Genomic DNA, 19358 nt, shown 5'->3' with positions numbered 1-19358 from the left:
TCTTTCTCCTTCATAAAGTTGAATACAAAGTATGTAATCGAATGAAAATAATGTCAAAAACCTCTTCCCACCTCCCTGCAAAAACAATGCATACATTGAAGTGGTAACAAAAGTAAATGTACATAAGCGATTGAAGAATGATCTACTGTAAAGACGAGCTTGTATAACGAGGATCATTCGAAAAAAATGCCAATATCCAATATTTCGTATATATATATATATATATATATATATATATATATAGAGAGAGAGAGAGAGAGAGAGAAACATATCTAAAAATGTATCTACTTCCAGTATTACAACTGAAATATATAGTAGTTAATACTAAGAAATTTACTATAGTACTTGTTTAAACTATAGAGGACATACGAACTCAAAATGGCACTATTTGTCGAGCCGTGTGTGCCAGGGAAATAATATGGTGAAAAAAAGCAAACAAGCATATACAAGCACGCTCACGTAACAGCAACAACAACAACAAAAGAATACACACCATGAACAAATGACGCAACATTGGAAGGGAGAGGAAAGAACGCGATGACTTTGAAACACAACGTTCTTGTATAAGGTCAAATAGAATGAAAAAAAAAGTAACTCGTGAACCACTGAGAGGCTTTTCTACGTATGCCGTAATGACATCATTTGGAGAGAAATATATCATGGTTAATCGAGTCGAGAGCCTTCTAGGAAGACGTCTATTGTATAATGTGGACATTCAAATTGAGTATATGTTTAATATCTCAGCACGTGGCCCTCTCATTGTATTCATGTCGTTAGTCTACTTAGGACATCAAGGTCATGCTATCAATACAACTTATTTACATCCACAGGACACCATCTTTCTTTTCATTGCAAAAGACAGTCAAACTTCTCTACACTTTAGCACATTTTTTTTTCCAACCTACTAATTGTCTACCTTTGTTCTATCACGGTCTTACCATGAGAGAATCTCATTTAGCAAAGACAAAAGCCCAATTGGTTACCTAGGAAATCATGTACAGTTATAGACGCAATTCCACAAAAATTCATTTTTCACATTCCATCAACTTGATACTGACATAATGACAAGGTATAGTAATCATTCCTCCTGCTTTCTGAAAGCGGTTAGTGAAGTGCTATATCATTGCGCTAGAAAAGTGAAAGCATGTTGGATTGTCTTTATAATTTCTTTATGTTGTTGTCCACACATGATGTTATTAACTCAAGTAATCTCCTTATCCACTGGTTCCAACATCAAAAACTGTTAAAATTCATAACTTTTGCATCGATTGTCCCGATTTTCTTCAAACTTTCACTCATGTACGTGCTCTACTAATGTTGCTGCTTTCACTCAATCCACAGTTCTCTTTGGGTTTGGTTTACTTTAAGTCCACATGTCACTGGTGTGTTTTATTGCAATGTTCCGAACCTGTCTAGACAAGCCTCCTCTTCAGTCGGTGTCACGAATAATTGTGTTCGACAAAATGAAGCTCTTTGAGGAGCGCGTAAAATCTTGATCGCGCGTAGTGGTAGAATTCGTACTCGAGCTGCAGGCGTTCCCGCATGGTGGTGACCGTCCAGGGTGACGGGGGAATGTGGTGGTAGGAGTGTGCCTTAGAGCGGAAATCTGGAATTTGAATTGAGAGAGTAAAATTAATGAAATACAGTCATGTATGAATAATCAACCAGCCCAGACAGTATAACATGTAAAAAAATCTCTTAATCGTAAGCGACTGTTAAGTAATATCACTCCTTGTCACCAAACAACTTGTGCCATTATCAATCTTGATGATACCACTTGATTTTATATTGCACTTTACTATTGCTTACTTCGCATAACAGAGGAATCTATCAAAGAGAGTGGGTTTGCGTCGGTGCGGATTTGTGCTTGCAACGAAATTTGGCAATTTAATCAGGGAGGTGCTACAGAAGGAGAGACAACTACTGCTCTCCTTTGAAGTCATGCGCGGCACCGCCGAGTAGTTATGCGTTCAATTACAGGCATTACCCATGTGCTTTGACAAAAGAGAGCATCAGTAATCGGGACTAGCGGTCTCACATTCAGAAATACTTGCCCCTACTGCAATTCGCTCTCTCTTTCAATGTGATGGCAAGAATGAATTTGCGTACCTTGAATTGGAGAAGCGAAACAAAATGCAATGTAAAACTGACAATTTTAACAGCAAATAGTTTAAAAGCACGCTGGAACACGCTTTTGCGGAGTGCTTTATTTGAAAGATTAAAATATCCAAGATTTAAAGATAGAAAACTAACATGCAGAAATGTGCGCATTTTAGAAAAATATTAGGTTTTTAAGAGGGCCTAATTTTCATTTCATTTCGATATGCGCATTACGAAGAAACTAAAAAAATACATGTTTACAATATTGAATTCTTTCCTAAACTATAGTGTATTCTAAATCAATTCGAGTATTTCATTTTAAATTTTGCGGTAAAATAAAGCTTGTAATTCAACGAAAGGTGAAATGCGTTCTTCGTCTCCGAACTTTGTCTTGCAACTAGAGCGGTGCCGAGCATGACTTCAAAGCGTAGTGGAATGCTAGACATCACATTGTAACGCCTTGAACCCAAACATGTGTTTGCATGAATTACGAAGAGTTGCCACTCCATCTCTGTAACACCTCCCAGATTTAATCTTTCATTCCCAAAAGGATTTGACAAAGGTTAAAAAAAAAGCCTGACTTCATTCCTAATAGGAGATACGGTGTTCATTTTCCGTAACGCTTTAGTACAAAGAGATACAACAAGTGTCTCTTCAGTCGTCCATTCCTTGGTGATGAATCAAGTGAAATCTTTATTCCTTTCCCTCTCCTGACTACTATACAGTCTCAAAAATACCATTATAGGGATATTATGCAATTATTTTAGGTACAGAAATGACAAAATTTCATATTTCCGCTGTATGAATTAACAAAAAAAAAAACCTGGCCGTAAAGCCACTAAAAATAAAAAGAAGAAAATTAACGTTATCTCTGATTTAATTTTGGTATGGGAATATGCTTTTACCTGTATCAGCTAGAAATAACATTTTCCCCTAATTTCATATAATACATTATGAAGAATTGTATAGACGGCATGACATCATCAAGTCGCTCATTTGAATATTAATGGGGACTGGTTAAGAAATGTTTTCCCAAAAAATGTGAATGTCAAAATGCCATATCTTCTTTTAAATTTCATATCCGATTTTTTGGTCATTTTTGGAACATTCTGTAGATATGTTTTTTCTCTTTCTTTTGGAGTTTATTTCATTTTTGGGATGGATTTCCTCTTTACTGAAGCGGGAGATACACCCTTGAAAGGAATAAATCAAAAAAATGAAGAAGTTTACGCAAACTGGTCTCGACGCTGGAGAGTTTGAGTCTCTGTAAATTTATGGCCGACTAAATCCGCGGTGATCATCTGTTTGGCCTACCAGTCTGGGTGTTCAGCTTCGTGTATGTCTTCACCATGCCAGAGAACATGAACGGAAAGAGGAACTCTAGCGCCCTCATCGTCATATTATACTCCTCCACCAGACCGACGAGAGTGTATTGGTCGAGATTTCTTTTAGCTTCGTCTAACGTCCACTTCGTTGGTTTCCTAGAACATAAAGCATGATAATGCAATATTATCAAGCACAAACGATACACGTGTTAAATCGCTTTACGTGACAGAAACAATATTCTACACACAGAATATTACAAACTAATCTTGACGTATTTTAGCTACTATAGTAACAGAAGAATAATTAGTCTTACCTTTATTAAGTGAATGGATAGTGTGAGTGATAAAAATATCCTTTCACTGGTCTTTGGACACACCAAAGTACCAAAAACCTTAATAAATGAAAAAAAAAAGCTTTCACCTTCGTACATACTATTATCTGTTTTCTGTCATTTTTTTTTGTCATCCATATAATTAAGATAATTGACCACAGAAGTTTCTTTAGGTTAATTTGACGTCCATATAGACGTGTTATAGGTCGAACTAGCTCACTGTGTGTACGATAGAGACAATGATTGACCTTATAACGGTCAGTCTGGTACGGAATGGTGGGGTAAGCATGTCTTTGATTCTCACCTACAGTTTGGATGATGGCCGCAAAAGAACCCCATGATGCGACTCAATGCCTTGGGTCCTGTACACGAGCGGCGATTCTGGCGGACACACTCATCAAATGTCTACAAATGGGAAAAAATGACAAGAAAAACGAAATAAAAACAAGACACAAAAAAAAAACACACCCAAGAATATGTAGAAGAGAGAGAGAGAATGTGTGTATGTGTGTGGTAGGTACCTACGTGTGTGTGTTTGTACGCCAGAAATAAAGAGAGAGGGGGAAGAGAGAGAGGGAGAGAGGAGGGAGGGTGCCGCCGTTAATGACAAACTACTAATGACGATTTCTAACATGTTGATTAATACTGACGTACTGTACCAATCTATCTCACTGCTTCTACAATGTGTATGTCGAGAAATATCGGGAGCCGCGCTCCGCCACTTTTCACGAATTTTATATAGATGATGACTGGCGGGGGAGGGAACATACCGAATGTTCCACTCAAAGGGTTTGAAATGATATTGAGGGAGGTTATAAGTCCCGAGACGAAGTCGAGGGACTTATAGCCTCCCGAAATAGTATTTCAAACCCTGAGGGTGGAACGTTTGGTACATGTTCCCGACAACAAAAGTCATCATCTGTTATACGTCAACGTCAACCACTGCACCAGCAGCACAATGCACTCAATCGCTCGCTCGCGCAGAGCCAAATGTACTGTGCGCGCGCGGCGCGGTCCTACGTAGGCCTCTGTCATTTGTTACATGAAAATGTTTTCCCATGGGAGAACATTACAAGAATGTTCGCCCATGGGTGAACATAACGAATGTACCTCCATCACGTGACTGTGTTTAGCCAATCACCAACCGGTATTTGACTAACCCATTTAATATAAAATTATGTTTCCTGTTCTGCCTGAGTTTGTGACAAAACTTAGGTGCGACGTGTGAAGTGATCCGGTAGAGTACGTACAATTATTATAAGACATCATTAAGACAAACCGGTGCAGCAATCCACAACGGTTGTAATCAACCCTTGCTGTGACGATGAGTCACATGTACACAGACAGATCTCATACAAATACCTGTCTTATGGACAAGGCATTAATGCGAAAAGCAGAGAGTTAAGGGCAGGGACTAAATAGGAAGTCACATAGCGTTCGCAGCTAGTAGAGAAGAGCTGCGACGCAAACACAGAATTGTAGTCATATCATAGGATGTTCCCCGGCCACCTATCTGTATGACGTAATCGTTTATATTGGCTAGCGGATTGATCAAAGGATCAGCAATCATAGATTGACAAATTGGGCTTCCGGTGCAGAGAACAAGACTTAGTCCATTAGGCCCACCCTGGTAATGGCCAGAATATAGCGTGGCGCATGTATCTAAGGCTGAAAGATTATTAAACGTGCATCAACAATAAAGTAGAAAGTTTATGAATATTATCATGATTGCTTAATTGTTTCCGTCTGTCTGAAAGGGTAGAGCGTGTTGCCATGGATATCATGGGACCCCTACCTTAAAGCGGTAATAGCCTATAAAAGGATAAGAAAAATACCCGTCTAGCTCGCCTCCTGCAACGTACGTGAGGATAACAACATTTTTAGTTTATCAATCACATAAGAGCTGTTACATGAAAACGTGAATCGATTCCTATATACACGAGGCACGCTCCGCGACTTATATCTCACCTAAGAATTACTACAAACTTCCATTTATTAATAAATTTCAATGAAAGGATAGACTGAGGTGTAGGTGCAAAGGGACGAATGAGAATGGTACTTGTTTAAATCGCCCTCAGAGAGTCACAGGGTTAAGTAATTTCATAGGGGGGGGGGGGGATCCATTAATTCCGTAAAGGCGAGGCGCCTTAACAAAATTAGAGGGGGCGCACGCGGCCCTCCATTTTTTCTTTTTATTTCTTTTGTTTTACCAAAAATTAAAGAGGGGACGCGCCCCCGTTGCCCCACTCCCCTCTGAATCCGCCATTGTATAATAGTTAACATTTACACTGTACGTGTGTTTGTGTTTTTAATGAATAAGGCCAAAGTAATATAACAACTAACTAGTATTCAATATCAATTCTGCAGATGCAGCCTACATATTAGTGGTTCTCTACCTGCTATGGAGTAATATTCAGTGTCTCCAGGAATCATGTAATGTCCTTCACTCACTTCTGGCCATTGACAAACATAGGGATTATTCGTCACTGTTCGCAGACTGCACTTCATGAAATGCAATTGACTACAGTGCACCAACCTTATTACAGCAGTTTCCCCTTGTTCAGCTCTACGTGCCAATCTTTCCATTAAAATGAAATTTCCGGTAGACTAATCATGAAGACTGACGGAATGAATTAGGCATGAGGAAAACAAAAATCTTGGGCAACCTATCACGTGCCAGAAAATTTATGAAAATAATTAAAAGAATGTCTTTATCTGTATTCACCCTTCCTGTTCATGCAGTGGCGTATCTAGGGGGGGGGGGCAAGGGGGGCACGTGCCCCGGGCGCCACTCCTTGGGGGCGAAAAAAAAAAACGAAGAAGAAGAAGAAAAAAAAAGAAAAAACGAAGAAAAAAAAAAAAAAAAGAAAAAAAGAAAGAAGAAGAAGAAGAAACTCACCGGAAAGGGGGGGGGGGGGGGGGAGGAAGAATGGTGGGGGGGGGGGGGGGGGGCAGAAAACCAACTCAAAAAAAGATCAAAACAAAGCATAACGATGACTCGGACAAAATGACAATGTTTATTGTGTTCACACAAGAATTCTATGTAAGCTGAAATACAATTTTCGGCTCGCTCGCTGCGCTCGCTCTCTAAATTTTATATAGAAGAAGGTAAGAACAAAATTTGATGATGAAGCCGACAAAATGACAATGTCTATTGTGTTCACACATGTCATTTTATATTTAGCAGACAAAATGTTTCACTGAGCAGCGGCTGCAATTTCTTTCGTTCTGAAGCGATCGCCAATTGGATCAAAAGAAGGCGCCAACGGTTCCGAACATACGGGGGGGGGGGGGGCGCCAAAAAAATCAATCAAGATAAGAACAAAACGTAATGATGACGTGGAAATATACAAATTTCGGCTCACTCGCTCGTACTAATTTAGAGTATTTCTTCAAGCCCTCAATTTGTTGGTAAAAATCGTATCTATAAGGCCGTCACTATACATTGTATCTTGATTAGAATTGTAAGATTTGATAAGCAAAAAATGATAAGAGTTCCATGTTTTGTAAGCTGAAATAAAAAAATTTTCGGCTAGCTCGCTGCGCTCGCTCGCCAAAATTTATCAAAACAAAAAGGAGATAAGAACAAAACGTGATGATGATGACGCGGAAATATACCGGCAAATTTCACCTCACTCGCTCGTACTAATTTAGAGTATTTCTTCAATTCCTTAGTTTGTTGGTAAAAATCGTTATCTATAAGGCCGTCACTATACATTGAGTCTTGATTAGAATTGTAAGATTTGATAAGCAAAAAATGATAAGAGTTCCATGTTTTGTAAGCTGAAATACAAAAATTTTCGGCTCGCTCGCTGCGCTCGCTCGCCAAAATTTATCAAAATAAAAAGGAGATAAGAACAAAACGTGATGATGATGCGGAAGTATACAAATTTCGCCTCACTCGCTCGTACTAATTTAGAGTATTTCTTCAATTCCTTAGTTTGTTGGTAAACATCGTTATCTATAAGGCCGTCACTATACATTGTGTCTTGATTAGAATTGTAAGATTTGATAAGCAAAAAATGACAAGAGTTCCATGTTTTGTAAGCTGAAATACAAAAATTTTCGGCTCGCTCGCTGCGCTCGCTCGCCAAAATTTATCAAAATAAAAAGGAGATAAGAACAAAACGTGATGATGATGCGGAAGTATACAAATTTCGGCTCACTCGCTCGTACTAATTCAGAGTATTTTTTCAAGTCTTCAGTTTGTTGGTAAAAATAGTTATCTATAAGGCCGTCACTATACATTGTATCTTGATTAGAATTGTAAGATTTGATAAGCAAAAAATGACAAGAGTTCCATGTTTTGTAAGCTGAAATACAAATTTCGGCTCACTCGCGCGTACATGGGGGGGGGGGGGGCATTTCATGAAGCAATTTGTCAGATATTTCGTCTGACAAACTGTTAAAAGCTACTGAAATCCTTGCTTCTGATTGGCTGAAAGCAAATTTTGTGCAACAAGTTGTCGGACAAAATGCTTCATGAAATGCCCCTCTGGTTTAGAATATTTTTTAAAGTACTCAGTTTGTTGGTATAGATAAATCGTTATCTATAAGGCCGTCACTATCTTGATTAGAATTGTACGATTTGATAAGCAAAAAATGACAAGAATTCCATGTTTTGTCAGCTGAAATACACAAATTTTGGGCTCGCTCGCTGCGCTCGCTCGCCAAAATTTATCAAAATTCATTACATTTAAATCACCCTCAAAACACCCCTTTTAAGGGCTTGAAAAGCATATCATGTGGACTTTGCTTAAAGTCTCTACCGGGATGGGGTTGGGGTTTAACACTAGTCTTTTTCAGAAATTAGGGGCGCAATTTTCGCGCTTGCCCCGGGCGCCGTTTTCCCTAGATACGCCACTGTGTTCATGTTATTGATATTACTGAATCTCCTTTCAAGTGCAATGAGTTCGTGAGTCTCTTCTTTCGAATCTACTCCTTTTCTTTTTACACGAAGGCACCTACAATTGAAAACAGAAGAAACAATTTTCCCAAGAACGTGAGCACTGTATTTCGTCTCAACTCTCGGTCTGCGATTCTCAGAGAATGTAGGTCACGAGACTGTCAACAGCCTGACCTTTACCTACCTCTTTACCCGTAAATAGCCTTTCGCCAAAGCCCTCTTGCTGTATGGTGGTGAGCGAATGGGCATGATGGGGCGAACGACGTGAGCTCAGTTAAGTTGGACTGCATGCAGCCAGAGGGCCTTGACAAAAGGCTACTATACCCGCTGAGTGTAAGATCAATCACGACAGGATTCGACAACCCGATATGACCTCGGATTGGCCTCTCACCTCGTCAATGACTTCCGGTTTTACCCGTTTTCTCATCTCAGCCATCGCTTTGTCCGTCATCAGCCCGTCTCCATAGCGACTGAAATAGAAGCTGGAGACCAGACGATCCAACGGGTCACGGATAATGTTGATGAAGTAGACTCGTTTCCTAGAAACAGATGCAAAGGAACACCAAGAAATGATGTGCACAACTCGAAATGACGCCTTCCCAAGAGTTAAAAATGAGCCTCTTGAATTATATGATGAATCATAAAAGATGAACGTTTAGGAGACAGTGAATTCTGCCTGGTTTCAGGCAAGGTATCATAGTTACGAGAACAGAGATGAGAGAATTGGAAACAAAGGCTCAGAAATAGATTTCCATTTTGGGAGACAGTCAGGAGATACACGGAGGTATATTCTTCTATAGCATTATCACGATGATGGATCTGAATGGATTTTGCGGACTTTCCAAAAACAAATCTGACTGAAAGAGTCTATGTCAAATTGGAAACAAACTTGTCATACTATGAAAACTTTAGAGAAATGTTTTCGTAACATGAGACCATTAAGTGCTCCTGTAGGTTAAAGATTTCGCCAATTTTATTACGAGGTTGCGCGTAGGTTTGTTTGACAGGCATATTGACTGCTTCGTCGTTTAGAGTGAAATCTTGCTGAAGTATAAATAAATGCAGTTTGACTTACTTGCCAAACCCGTGGTAATGGACATGACCCTCGACAAAGGCTTTGGTCTTCGACTTGACCCCTTCCACAGTTCTGGTCAACAGCGGGAGCTCAGACTGTGGTCAAGGTAAAAGCCATTATACTATGATGACAGTATAATATTTTGAGTTTACTCATAGGGAAGCTCCAGACGATAGGAGTTGTTTAAGTTCTTTGTTCTGTTCCGCCTTGTTCGTTGTTTATATCGCTTTTCACAAATCTGATTCCAAGAATGTATCCATTATCTATATCCGTGAAGCTATTTAGGCATCACTTTTGATACATCACTCCCCCTCCCCCCCCCCCCTCTCTCTCTCTCTTTCTCTTTCTCCTGTCATTGATTTTTCCTATCGACCTCTCTGTAGAAACTTTCTAGCGTTCAGTATTTGCGACTTTATCAAGTTAGCATTGTGTGGTACTGACTCTCTTATTACACACATATTGGAGGGGAGAGGTAATAGAAACTCTTTGTAATGAAGAGTATGATATGACACATCATTATCTATATCATTTTATTTTTTGCTCTTCACTATTCTTGTTTTTTTCGCCAAGGTCACAGGGTAAATGCCGTTGGTCACCAGGATGTTACCATGGCATTTCATATCCTGTAAACAGAAGTTGCCTTCGAAACGAGTATTCATATCGTGGGCGTTGTGGTATAAATAGTGTTATAGAGATATATTATGCCTATATTGTAGTATACGAAGCAGTCTATGATTTTTAAGCTAATAATGATTTGTTGTCGTCTTTCGATGACCTGCCATATTGGAGTAACATTTTTATAATTTGTCATGAACCACTAGAAACTTTTACGCCAATAAAATTGATATATTTGTTTCTCTTTTTCTCCCCCTTTCTCTCCATTGTCTAGAATATTGTCTAAGTTATATTAATTCATTATCATTCATATCTAAAGTCATATTTGTACAGTGCATGTATGTTTGTGGCTATTATTACCTATTAATTGCAAAATAGCGGTATATTGCGGTTACAAGAAATGTACTTCCACTCTTTCATTGACATACTCACAGTAATTTCCGGATAAGGTGACATATTCTACCTTCAAAACAAACCACTGCTTACATCAGCAAACTGATGGCTGCACAATAGCTCACGCTGTTTCCCTGATGTTCTTAAAGGAGACATTTACTTTCAAAGTGTATGCGTGGATTGAGTGAATTTTAGTAAAATACATTAGTGAAAATTTGAGGAAAATAAGACAATCCGTTTAAAAGTTATGCATTTTTAAGGCTTCTTTGCAGCCATTGCTGTAACACATCTGGGTGAACTTGTCCTTTAATAATCGCAAAAAGCTACACACTTTAAATTTCAAGAGAAATAAAAGAAACCTGCTATATATAGATGAGATACCTTGTCTGTTGGTGGTACCATGGAAACCGGGCCATGGATTCCATTTTTCTTGGCAAGCCATTTCACGACTTGGAGCAAGGCCCGACTGCCACACTTCGGCACTCTGTTGTACACTACCGTTATATCCTGTTTGGTTGCCAAGGAAACAAGAAAACGTGATCATTTATACCTGAACGTTTCCACTGGAAAACCATCTATATCCCCTTTGTACTAAATTTTATCAAACATGTAATATAAATATAACAAAAATAAGAACAACAAAAAACCTAAACAAATTAATAAAGAAACATTAGATAACCAAACACGATCAAAATTTATGAAAAAACCCAATTTCAATCATCATATAAATGTTGTATCATTTCTCGTATCACTGCGTCATGACATCACGGAAAATAAAGAATTTCGTGGCTTCGCTTTTGTCACGTCAGGTTCTGATGAAACATTTGCCATTAGTTTGATTTTTATGGGTTTGCACATGATGTCTAAATTTGCCTATAAATTTGCACTCTGCAATTGCACTGAGCAAACAGTATCCATAGCAAATGAATACTAGATTACTCACACTAAGCAAATCACAGTTTCTTTTTTACTTATATGAGTTATATTGTTTCTTTGTGACTGTATTACTTAAGACCTAGTAAATTCTTGAGAAAGTAATACTTTTGTCTGAAGTGAAATGGTAAGCATTTGCAAAATATACAACAATTCACATCTATTGGATCATTGGATAACCTAACTTCATAAATCACAGGTTCAATCTTTCTTTCAAGTGAGTGTAAGCTGTTGTATTTCGAGATATAGCATTGGGGCTGACGGGCAAGGAGGACGTCAGGTGGAAGACCATACGATCACGTCCACAATACACCAACGAGTGGAAGTGCAGTAGCTACTGTGTATTCATAGGTGGAATTGGAGCGTCGAAATTCAATCGTGTCACAGGCAATATACATTAAAGATCCTGTTTACCTTTTGGAACAGTGATTTTACAAAAAAATCAAGATATGGCATTTAATGCATATGTGTAGGTCTGTTGTACCACAAATATACTATATCATATAAGATTTTCGCAATGAAGCCTAAAATATAAGGAGATATCTGTATTTTTCTCAATAAACCGTAACTGTAGAGATTTTAGTCTGGAAACATTTTTATTATAACTATTGTTCACATTTTGTATATTTAACAATATTTAATATTGATTATACTAATTCAGATTATTACAGTGGTTGTTTCTATCCGTAACTCACATTTTAGAACTGTTTTAAAGCAATAATGCTGGATTTTTGTTTCATCTGCAAATGGTAAATTATGCCTTTAGACAATGGATATGAAATGCCGGCAAACGAGGTCTGATCTTTAGCTCAGTGAGCCAGTGAGGTCAATCTTCTAGAGATTCTCGTCTTGAGTCAGAGGACAGCGGGTGACGTCACAGACAGGGCTTTTTAAGAGGCGAGCCTCTGTCTGGCTCTTGTCTTCTATTCAGGATTGTAGGTTCGATCAGTAAAGATGTTTCGAATTTGTATCTTAGTCTCTCGCACCAGTCCATAAAGCGTTAATCATGAAACAACATTTGCGTAAACGTTCAGATATCTACGAAAAAGATGCCTTGAAAATGATTGAAGAAATCATGACCAATTATGAAAGTACACATGGAGCGTTAAATTCGGATTGCCAAATCATGGTGTAAAGATTGTTGAAACTGAATGTCATTTTAGTTTTTTCGTCTTTAATTTATGTTATTTGGAGGACATCTGCATATTTACCATTCAATTCTTTCTACCTATTCCCCCTTCCTCATTATTTTTGCCTCCTCCCTTTTTTTCTTTCTCTCCTTCCTTTTCTGGGTTATCATCTAACTGGTAGCTAGACGAAAAGTCAGCAAGATACCCTCACACATTTTCATGTATGTTATATGAAATTCGGAAGAAAATATTTTTAGTTAATACAAATAAAAGCATGTTCCAATACCAAGATATATCAGATTTAACATTTGATCTTTTTTTTTTATATTTTGGGTGGTTTTAAGACAAGTTGTATATCTATACATTTGAAATACATATGTAATGAGATTTGTGTCATTTCTCTTTATGATATGAATAAGAAATTGTGAGAGCATGACATCGCTAAATTGCTGATTTAAACATTCATGAGGAATGGTCAAGAAATGTTTTCTGAAAAAATTTGTGCAATTTCAAAATGTCATATCTTCCTTATTTCTTATCCGATTTATGTCATTTTACACTGTAAAAAGTCCGGTGTTAAATATGAAACACCGAGCTGGTGTTAAATTTCCGGTGCTCATTTATGGTGTTAGATTAACACCTCCGGGTGTCATTTCAAAATATAAAATTGTTTTTTTTTTATATACTAATAGTTTCTTAGGGACTGAATTTCTTGTTAATTCTGAACAACTTGACGACGATGAAGAATTTTCCGATAAAGTACTTGGTTTTTTTTTAAAGTGTAAACACATTTACACCACAGTAACACCAGTTGAGTAACACCAGTTGGTGTGGTCTCCTATTGAAGCTGGACGGATGTTATACCATTGAAATTAACACCACCAATATCAAATCAACACCATGCGGTGTCATTAATGAATTAACTCTAGCGCAGTGTCAAAAATATCACCAGCCACAGTGTCAAACTAACACCATGAAGTGCCAGGTGAACACTTTTTAGCACCGTCACAATACATTTTCTATCACACCTGTGGGTGTGGTCCTTTATTGAAGCTTGATCGGTGTTAGATTTAACATCCATGGTGTTAAAGGTAGGGAATCCCATTTGCATGCCTTAAATGAAGAGTTGTATTAATACAGTGGTATGTTGAAGAGAATATCATTTTCGAAACTCCCATAAAGTATTCAAAGTGGAAGGTAACATTTAGTACATTTTTTTGACAGTTAGATTTTGAATTGAATTGTTTTCGGGGCTCACCATAAATTCCAGTACATTACTAGGCTACCTTTGCAGACCCATGTACTGCATGTGTGTCCATCATGTATATTTTGTGAAGAAAGTTCGTCAACACTTACAAACATTTCTATATACATTCTTACCACACACTCTATTAATTACTACATCAACTCTAGTACTTTTAGATTTGTGTTTATAGATCACAAATACAGAAGAATGCAACAAAAAGGCTTAAGTGTGGCTGACACACAGAACTACTGAGTAGTTGAGTTTTGTGCATTATTCAAATTTTAGATAACGGTTGACTTCTAAATTTCGAAGCAGTGGCCTAAGCAAGTCCCCTGAGGTTCATATTTAATGTTTTGCTGCATTTTGGGAGGTCTGTAAAAGGTATCCCCTACCTTTAAATTTAACACCGATGTTTTTAAAGTGTAGTATCGTTCTGTATAGGGAATATTTTTTGGGGTGGATTTCCTCTATTCCTCTCATGCTTGCCACAGTAATTACGTGTCCATAGGTTTGTGTGTGAAATTTGTGCACTACACTTGACTTATTGGTACAGAAAGGGCTTGTTCTCAAAGCGGTAGCATTATGCTGACATTCAGTAAGCAACTCTGATTGATCACGTTTCGCTTCTTTATAAGCGCGAGAACCCGACAAAAGACATTGTCATTTCCATGGGCTTCGCATTTCGTCTGACTTCATGCCATTATATCGACTCAAAGTCATTATGCACTATACTTCCTCATTCCTACTGCAAGCTGCTTATATCATTCCCAGTGTTCCAAACACGAGGCATCTCTTATTATCATGAACTTAATTACTCATCTTCGCACAGAGTTAATTTCGTCAAACAGCAACAAGCATGTATCCAGTAGAATCATGGAGTCAGAAATAAAATTGATGGTGTGCACTTTAAAGGATCAAAATGCAACACAATACTAGTACGCCAGTTCACAGTTCCAATCTGAGCATGTGCAGATAAAGGTCATTGCAGACCTTCTCTTGAAATGGATTTGCAACTGAGGTATTCAAAACCTAGATAGGGCTTCATGACAACTGTCAGTGTTATAAATGAACCAGGTACAGATTGATATTTGCAGGTGAATGTGCATTCTTTTCAGCAACATAAACAAAAGCCATTCATACAGCACTGAGATGTAAATTACCATTTACTGCATGGCTGTTTTGAACTACTCTTCTTGAAGACTATTCCATGTATTGCAAAGTCTGTGGTTGGAGAGGTCATTGCAGACTAGTGCTATAACCGTGAACTGGCTAATCATAGTCGTGTTCTACTAATCCAAGCGGTTATCCTAAGCTTACCCCTTAACTGATGGGCTGAAAATTTATATCCTGGGGATCTATTTCACTCTGATTGTCCATAAAAACGTGGGAATACCCCTACATCCTCTAATTGGACCATTTTCAGCAGAAACATTGTGTGTTTGTATAGCATGTTTAATCATGCACTCTGGCGCCCACCCGGAAAACCCGAAAAGTATAAAGGGCCGACAAATTTTGGCAAACAAAAAAAGAATCATAGGGGTAGCAATGATAATAATGATAATAGGGTCAGTCTTTAGGGGGAAATAACCAGCAAGCCACAAGCCATATGGGACGTTACGACCGAGCAGGACCGGCGGGTTGGTCCTGTTCGGCGTGGTACAGGCCGGCTGAGCAGGGGTAGGGTAAGGAGGGGTTATAGTCCCCTTTCTTCACGAAAGAGCTTTTGCATTCTAACAATTCAATTGTAATTCACCGTATTCTCTAACATCGCTTTCACATATTCATAGATATTATGACAATATCTATGAATATCGCTTTGGTTTATTACGCTTACAATAATCATAACGAAATAAGAAAATGTCATTACAACACGTACACCTGTGGGAAATCTTTAAGGTCAGCAAAGTAGGTCTCTGAGTTCCAGTATGGTTTTGCTTTTAGTTTGCCGCTTATTACTGCCAGTCATAAAATTAAAAGGTGTATTTTTTTTAAATGAAAATTTAGATTCATTCCTCCCAAAACTCTATAGGCTGTTTCCAGCATGAAGCGATGATCATAATCTTCTTTATAGGCTCAAAATTGTGATCAATTCCAGTCTATGACTAACCTAAAATGGCATCAATCCAAGCAAAGGAATTAACCTACGTCCTGTAGAACTGGTACACCGTAACGGGAGTCGCATGGCCTCTGCAAAATAGCCTCAATTCCGGAAGAGACGTTCCATGCCGAAATCCGACTGATGTATCTCTGTGTCGAGTTCGCCTCGTGGGCCGTGCATTGGCAGGACGAATGTTGTGGGGCGAGTCGTTTGCTGCTGTTCACAATACCTTGAGAGTCTTGACAAGGGGCAAAAGTATAAACACATTATCCCTATATACTCTTTGTGCGTTAAAGGTTTACGTCCTGATTGAAAGCACTATTACATGAGGGAAAATAATTACATAACTATCTTATTATGTGCCAGCTAGCTGAATAGATTATTTTTGTTCTATGAGAAAGCAAATTAAGTCCTTTGCCACCCCCCCCCCCCCTCGATCCCGTCACTCACAAGGATGCGGAAGACACGGATGGGCGGTTCCTTTCTCCACTTTCCCTTTAAAAGCTTTCTTCTCTCTAGCTTTCCGAATACAAATGCTATCACATTGGTTTTACAACGTCCGAGCAGCTTTATTTGTAGCAAGGAGGTGGCTCGCCTCGATCCCTGATTCTAGCGAACCAAGCAAACATTAATTCCTTAGCTGAAGAAAAGACAAAATATACAAAGTGAATGGCAAATTAGAGACTTACAGCTTTCTACAAAAGTCTGTGCAAGTGAAGACCACAGTAGGCCCTTTACATGGGCTTTGATAATCTGCGGAATGACAAAAGCAATACTACAATTTGCTTGCGTAGATTGGGTAACATCAGCATTCTTGCATCCAGAGAAATATACGGTACAATATCATTACACGACATGTCATAGTTTTTGCCCAATAGCGAGTACACTCACCAGTAAGGCTTCCGTGAAATGAAATGCAAAACCATCCGAGAGTTGCCGCTGCTGTGATCACCGCTATGGCCTTCCAACATTTGTTATACCGCACAGGGGACTTCATGTCGCTGATATACTGATGCGGAGCGAGAGAGGAAGAAGTCAAGGCCTAGCTGACACGAACGAAAATGAGAAACATTGATTCATAATGCTGTTCCCTATCGATACAGCCAGTACATGATATTGTTATCACAGCATCGTATCGCGAAGATTCATGTACAGTATCACAGCGAAGTCGAAATCAACACAAGCCATGGTGCCTCGATGGAAACCTTCACATTTCACAATACAATGTAGTTGATTGGCTCGGGAGTGTGACGTTTCGGATTCGGGTATTCACCCATCTTTGCACTCAATACACATGTACCACTGAATTAACACTTTTGTAACGTGTACGTTATGTAGCTGGCCGTACTCGAGTCGTCGTGCCCTGTTGGGGAATAAACTTGAACTTTCGAGCGAATGAAAGCGTTAAGGTCATCTGAGGGGGTGGGTGGCGGCATGGACCTTGGTGGCGGTAAGGGGGGGGGGAGGATGGGTGAAGAAAATCGAGGGAGATATATTATGGAAATGGAATGGGTGGGATGGAAGGTGATAGACACGATAGAAGAGCTCGGAGATGGATTGATAGGAGGGAATGGGCAAATTTGGATGGAGTGTAACATAATTATGTGTTCTGAGGGATGGGGTTAAATTTGCATGAATGGAGTGCCTATAATGTGTTCCCTTCTTGGGGCGGAACATTATTATAAACCATGTATATTGCAAAAAAAAAAATGGTCTAAGCGTCATATTCAAACATTTCAAAGTAAGTCCATCATTAGATAGAGGAAGATTATAAGCCTTTCCAGTAATACCTCACTTGCAACATAACAAGGAATATTCTAGTAGTTATGATTAGAATAACGTGTATTTTCTTATTATTTTCTTTGTTTTAGCAGCTTTAATCACTAATATCTCAACTTAACAAGAATAGATTTAGCTCGTTTTGCGATAAAACTCTATCATTATGCAAACGACTTTGCTGATTGATTGAGTTGCCATAGAAACACTCAAGCATTCAAAATTAATAATTCAAAACATCTATGAACAGATGGTACATCACACGAATTAACAGTTCCGGAACTGCAAATTAGTGCATAGGGTAACACAACGGCCGGAGCTCTGTGGGGGAAAACTGGATGTGGTAGTATATTATCCTATCACATGCAGATATTCAAAGTTAAGCCTAGGCATTTTACTCGCAGTAAGGTATCGGAATTCTATATCATATTTTCTTGCATTTCACCCTGTATGAATAAAGAATTGTAAGTTTATTTTGCAGTACAGGCATTAGACAGTTTTGTTACATTTATATATATGCATCGTGTCTTTTATGTACAGTTATAAGCAATTCAGCAACCTCATTGCTGCGAGTCACGATTTCAATAAACCATGAATAATAATGATAATGATAATCTTCCTATTATTCTTTGTTTTCAGAAGTTTCATATCATATCCACGCACAGGGAGCCTGTAGGCTAGGGGAGCTAGACGTCAGAAGCATCAAAGATTTATTAACATCACAAAATAGATTTGCTCTTATAGAGTGAAAATCTTCAGAGACATTGAACCTTCTTACCAATCATAAGAGAGAAGCTTCGTTATAGTTTCGTTACAGTTTATTGTAGTCTTAATAATATGATCTAATTGTCAAATCTCTCTAGTTTGTTCAATAGTTTATTTTGTAAAACTGTATTGTCCTTCGAGGTTCTCCCGTATATTTTTGTCTTTTGTTAATACTATTTCCCCTTCCTCTAACTATACATGAACAATACAGGAAATATGAGATAACAAAGAGTCTGATATCTTGAATAATTACATTACATAATAGGACTAGATCATCTATACAAAACAAATTTAAGAACATTTTTAGATTGTTTTACTCCATTGTCGAAGAACAATCTCTCAGTGTACTGCTTTCAAGTCAACATGATAAAGAAGGGTTTGAAATTATGCTACCACACTCTCGGGGAGGAATTACTCTTTTTTTGTTTTGCCCTTGCTACTATACATTTTACATAATCAAGATTATCATATTCACTTGGCGTAGCCATGATCACACATTTTTCTTTTTTAAATCAAGATAGCTTTATAGCCGAAATAAAAAGAATAATCTCCACCAGGAAGATCCCGGTGGTCACTGGGCGTAACCGATTATAGCGCCATCAACGACCACTGTCATCACAACCGACATGGCACTAGTCTTCACTGTGAACTGCAAAAGGTGCTG

General features: G+C 38.4%; 1 protein-coding gene across 1 annotated transcript; it reads right to left on the bottom strand.

The window, feature by feature from the left end:
- Positions 1 to 387: 387 nt before the first annotated feature.
- Positions 388 to 17150, bottom strand: LOC139717730 (uronyl 2-sulfotransferase-like). Its single transcript, XM_071629231.1, has 8 exons — positions 17045 to 17150; positions 16201 to 16391; positions 11128 to 11253; positions 9739 to 9833; positions 9055 to 9202; positions 4062 to 4162; positions 3415 to 3581; positions 388 to 1606 (listed from the first exon to the last, which is right to left on the bottom strand). Exons 1-8 carry the CDS (start codon positions 17148 to 17150, stop codon positions 1440 to 1442), a joined length of 1101 nt encoding a protein of 366 aa, XP_071485332.1. The 3' UTR covers positions 388 to 1439.
- Positions 17151 to 19358: the final 2208 nt, after the last annotated feature.

Source organism: Diadema antillarum, unplaced genomic scaffold (assembly GCF_040938485.1).
Source record: "Diadema antillarum isolate AM-2024a unplaced genomic scaffold, OU_Dant_1.0 scf00000081, whole genome shotgun sequence".
NCBI classification, from domain to species: domain Eukaryota; kingdom Metazoa; phylum Echinodermata; class Echinoidea; order Diadematoida; family Diadematidae; genus Diadema; species Diadema antillarum.
Note: the sequence above shows the minus strand (reverse complement) of the source record. Positions and strands in the feature narration are given on the sequence as shown.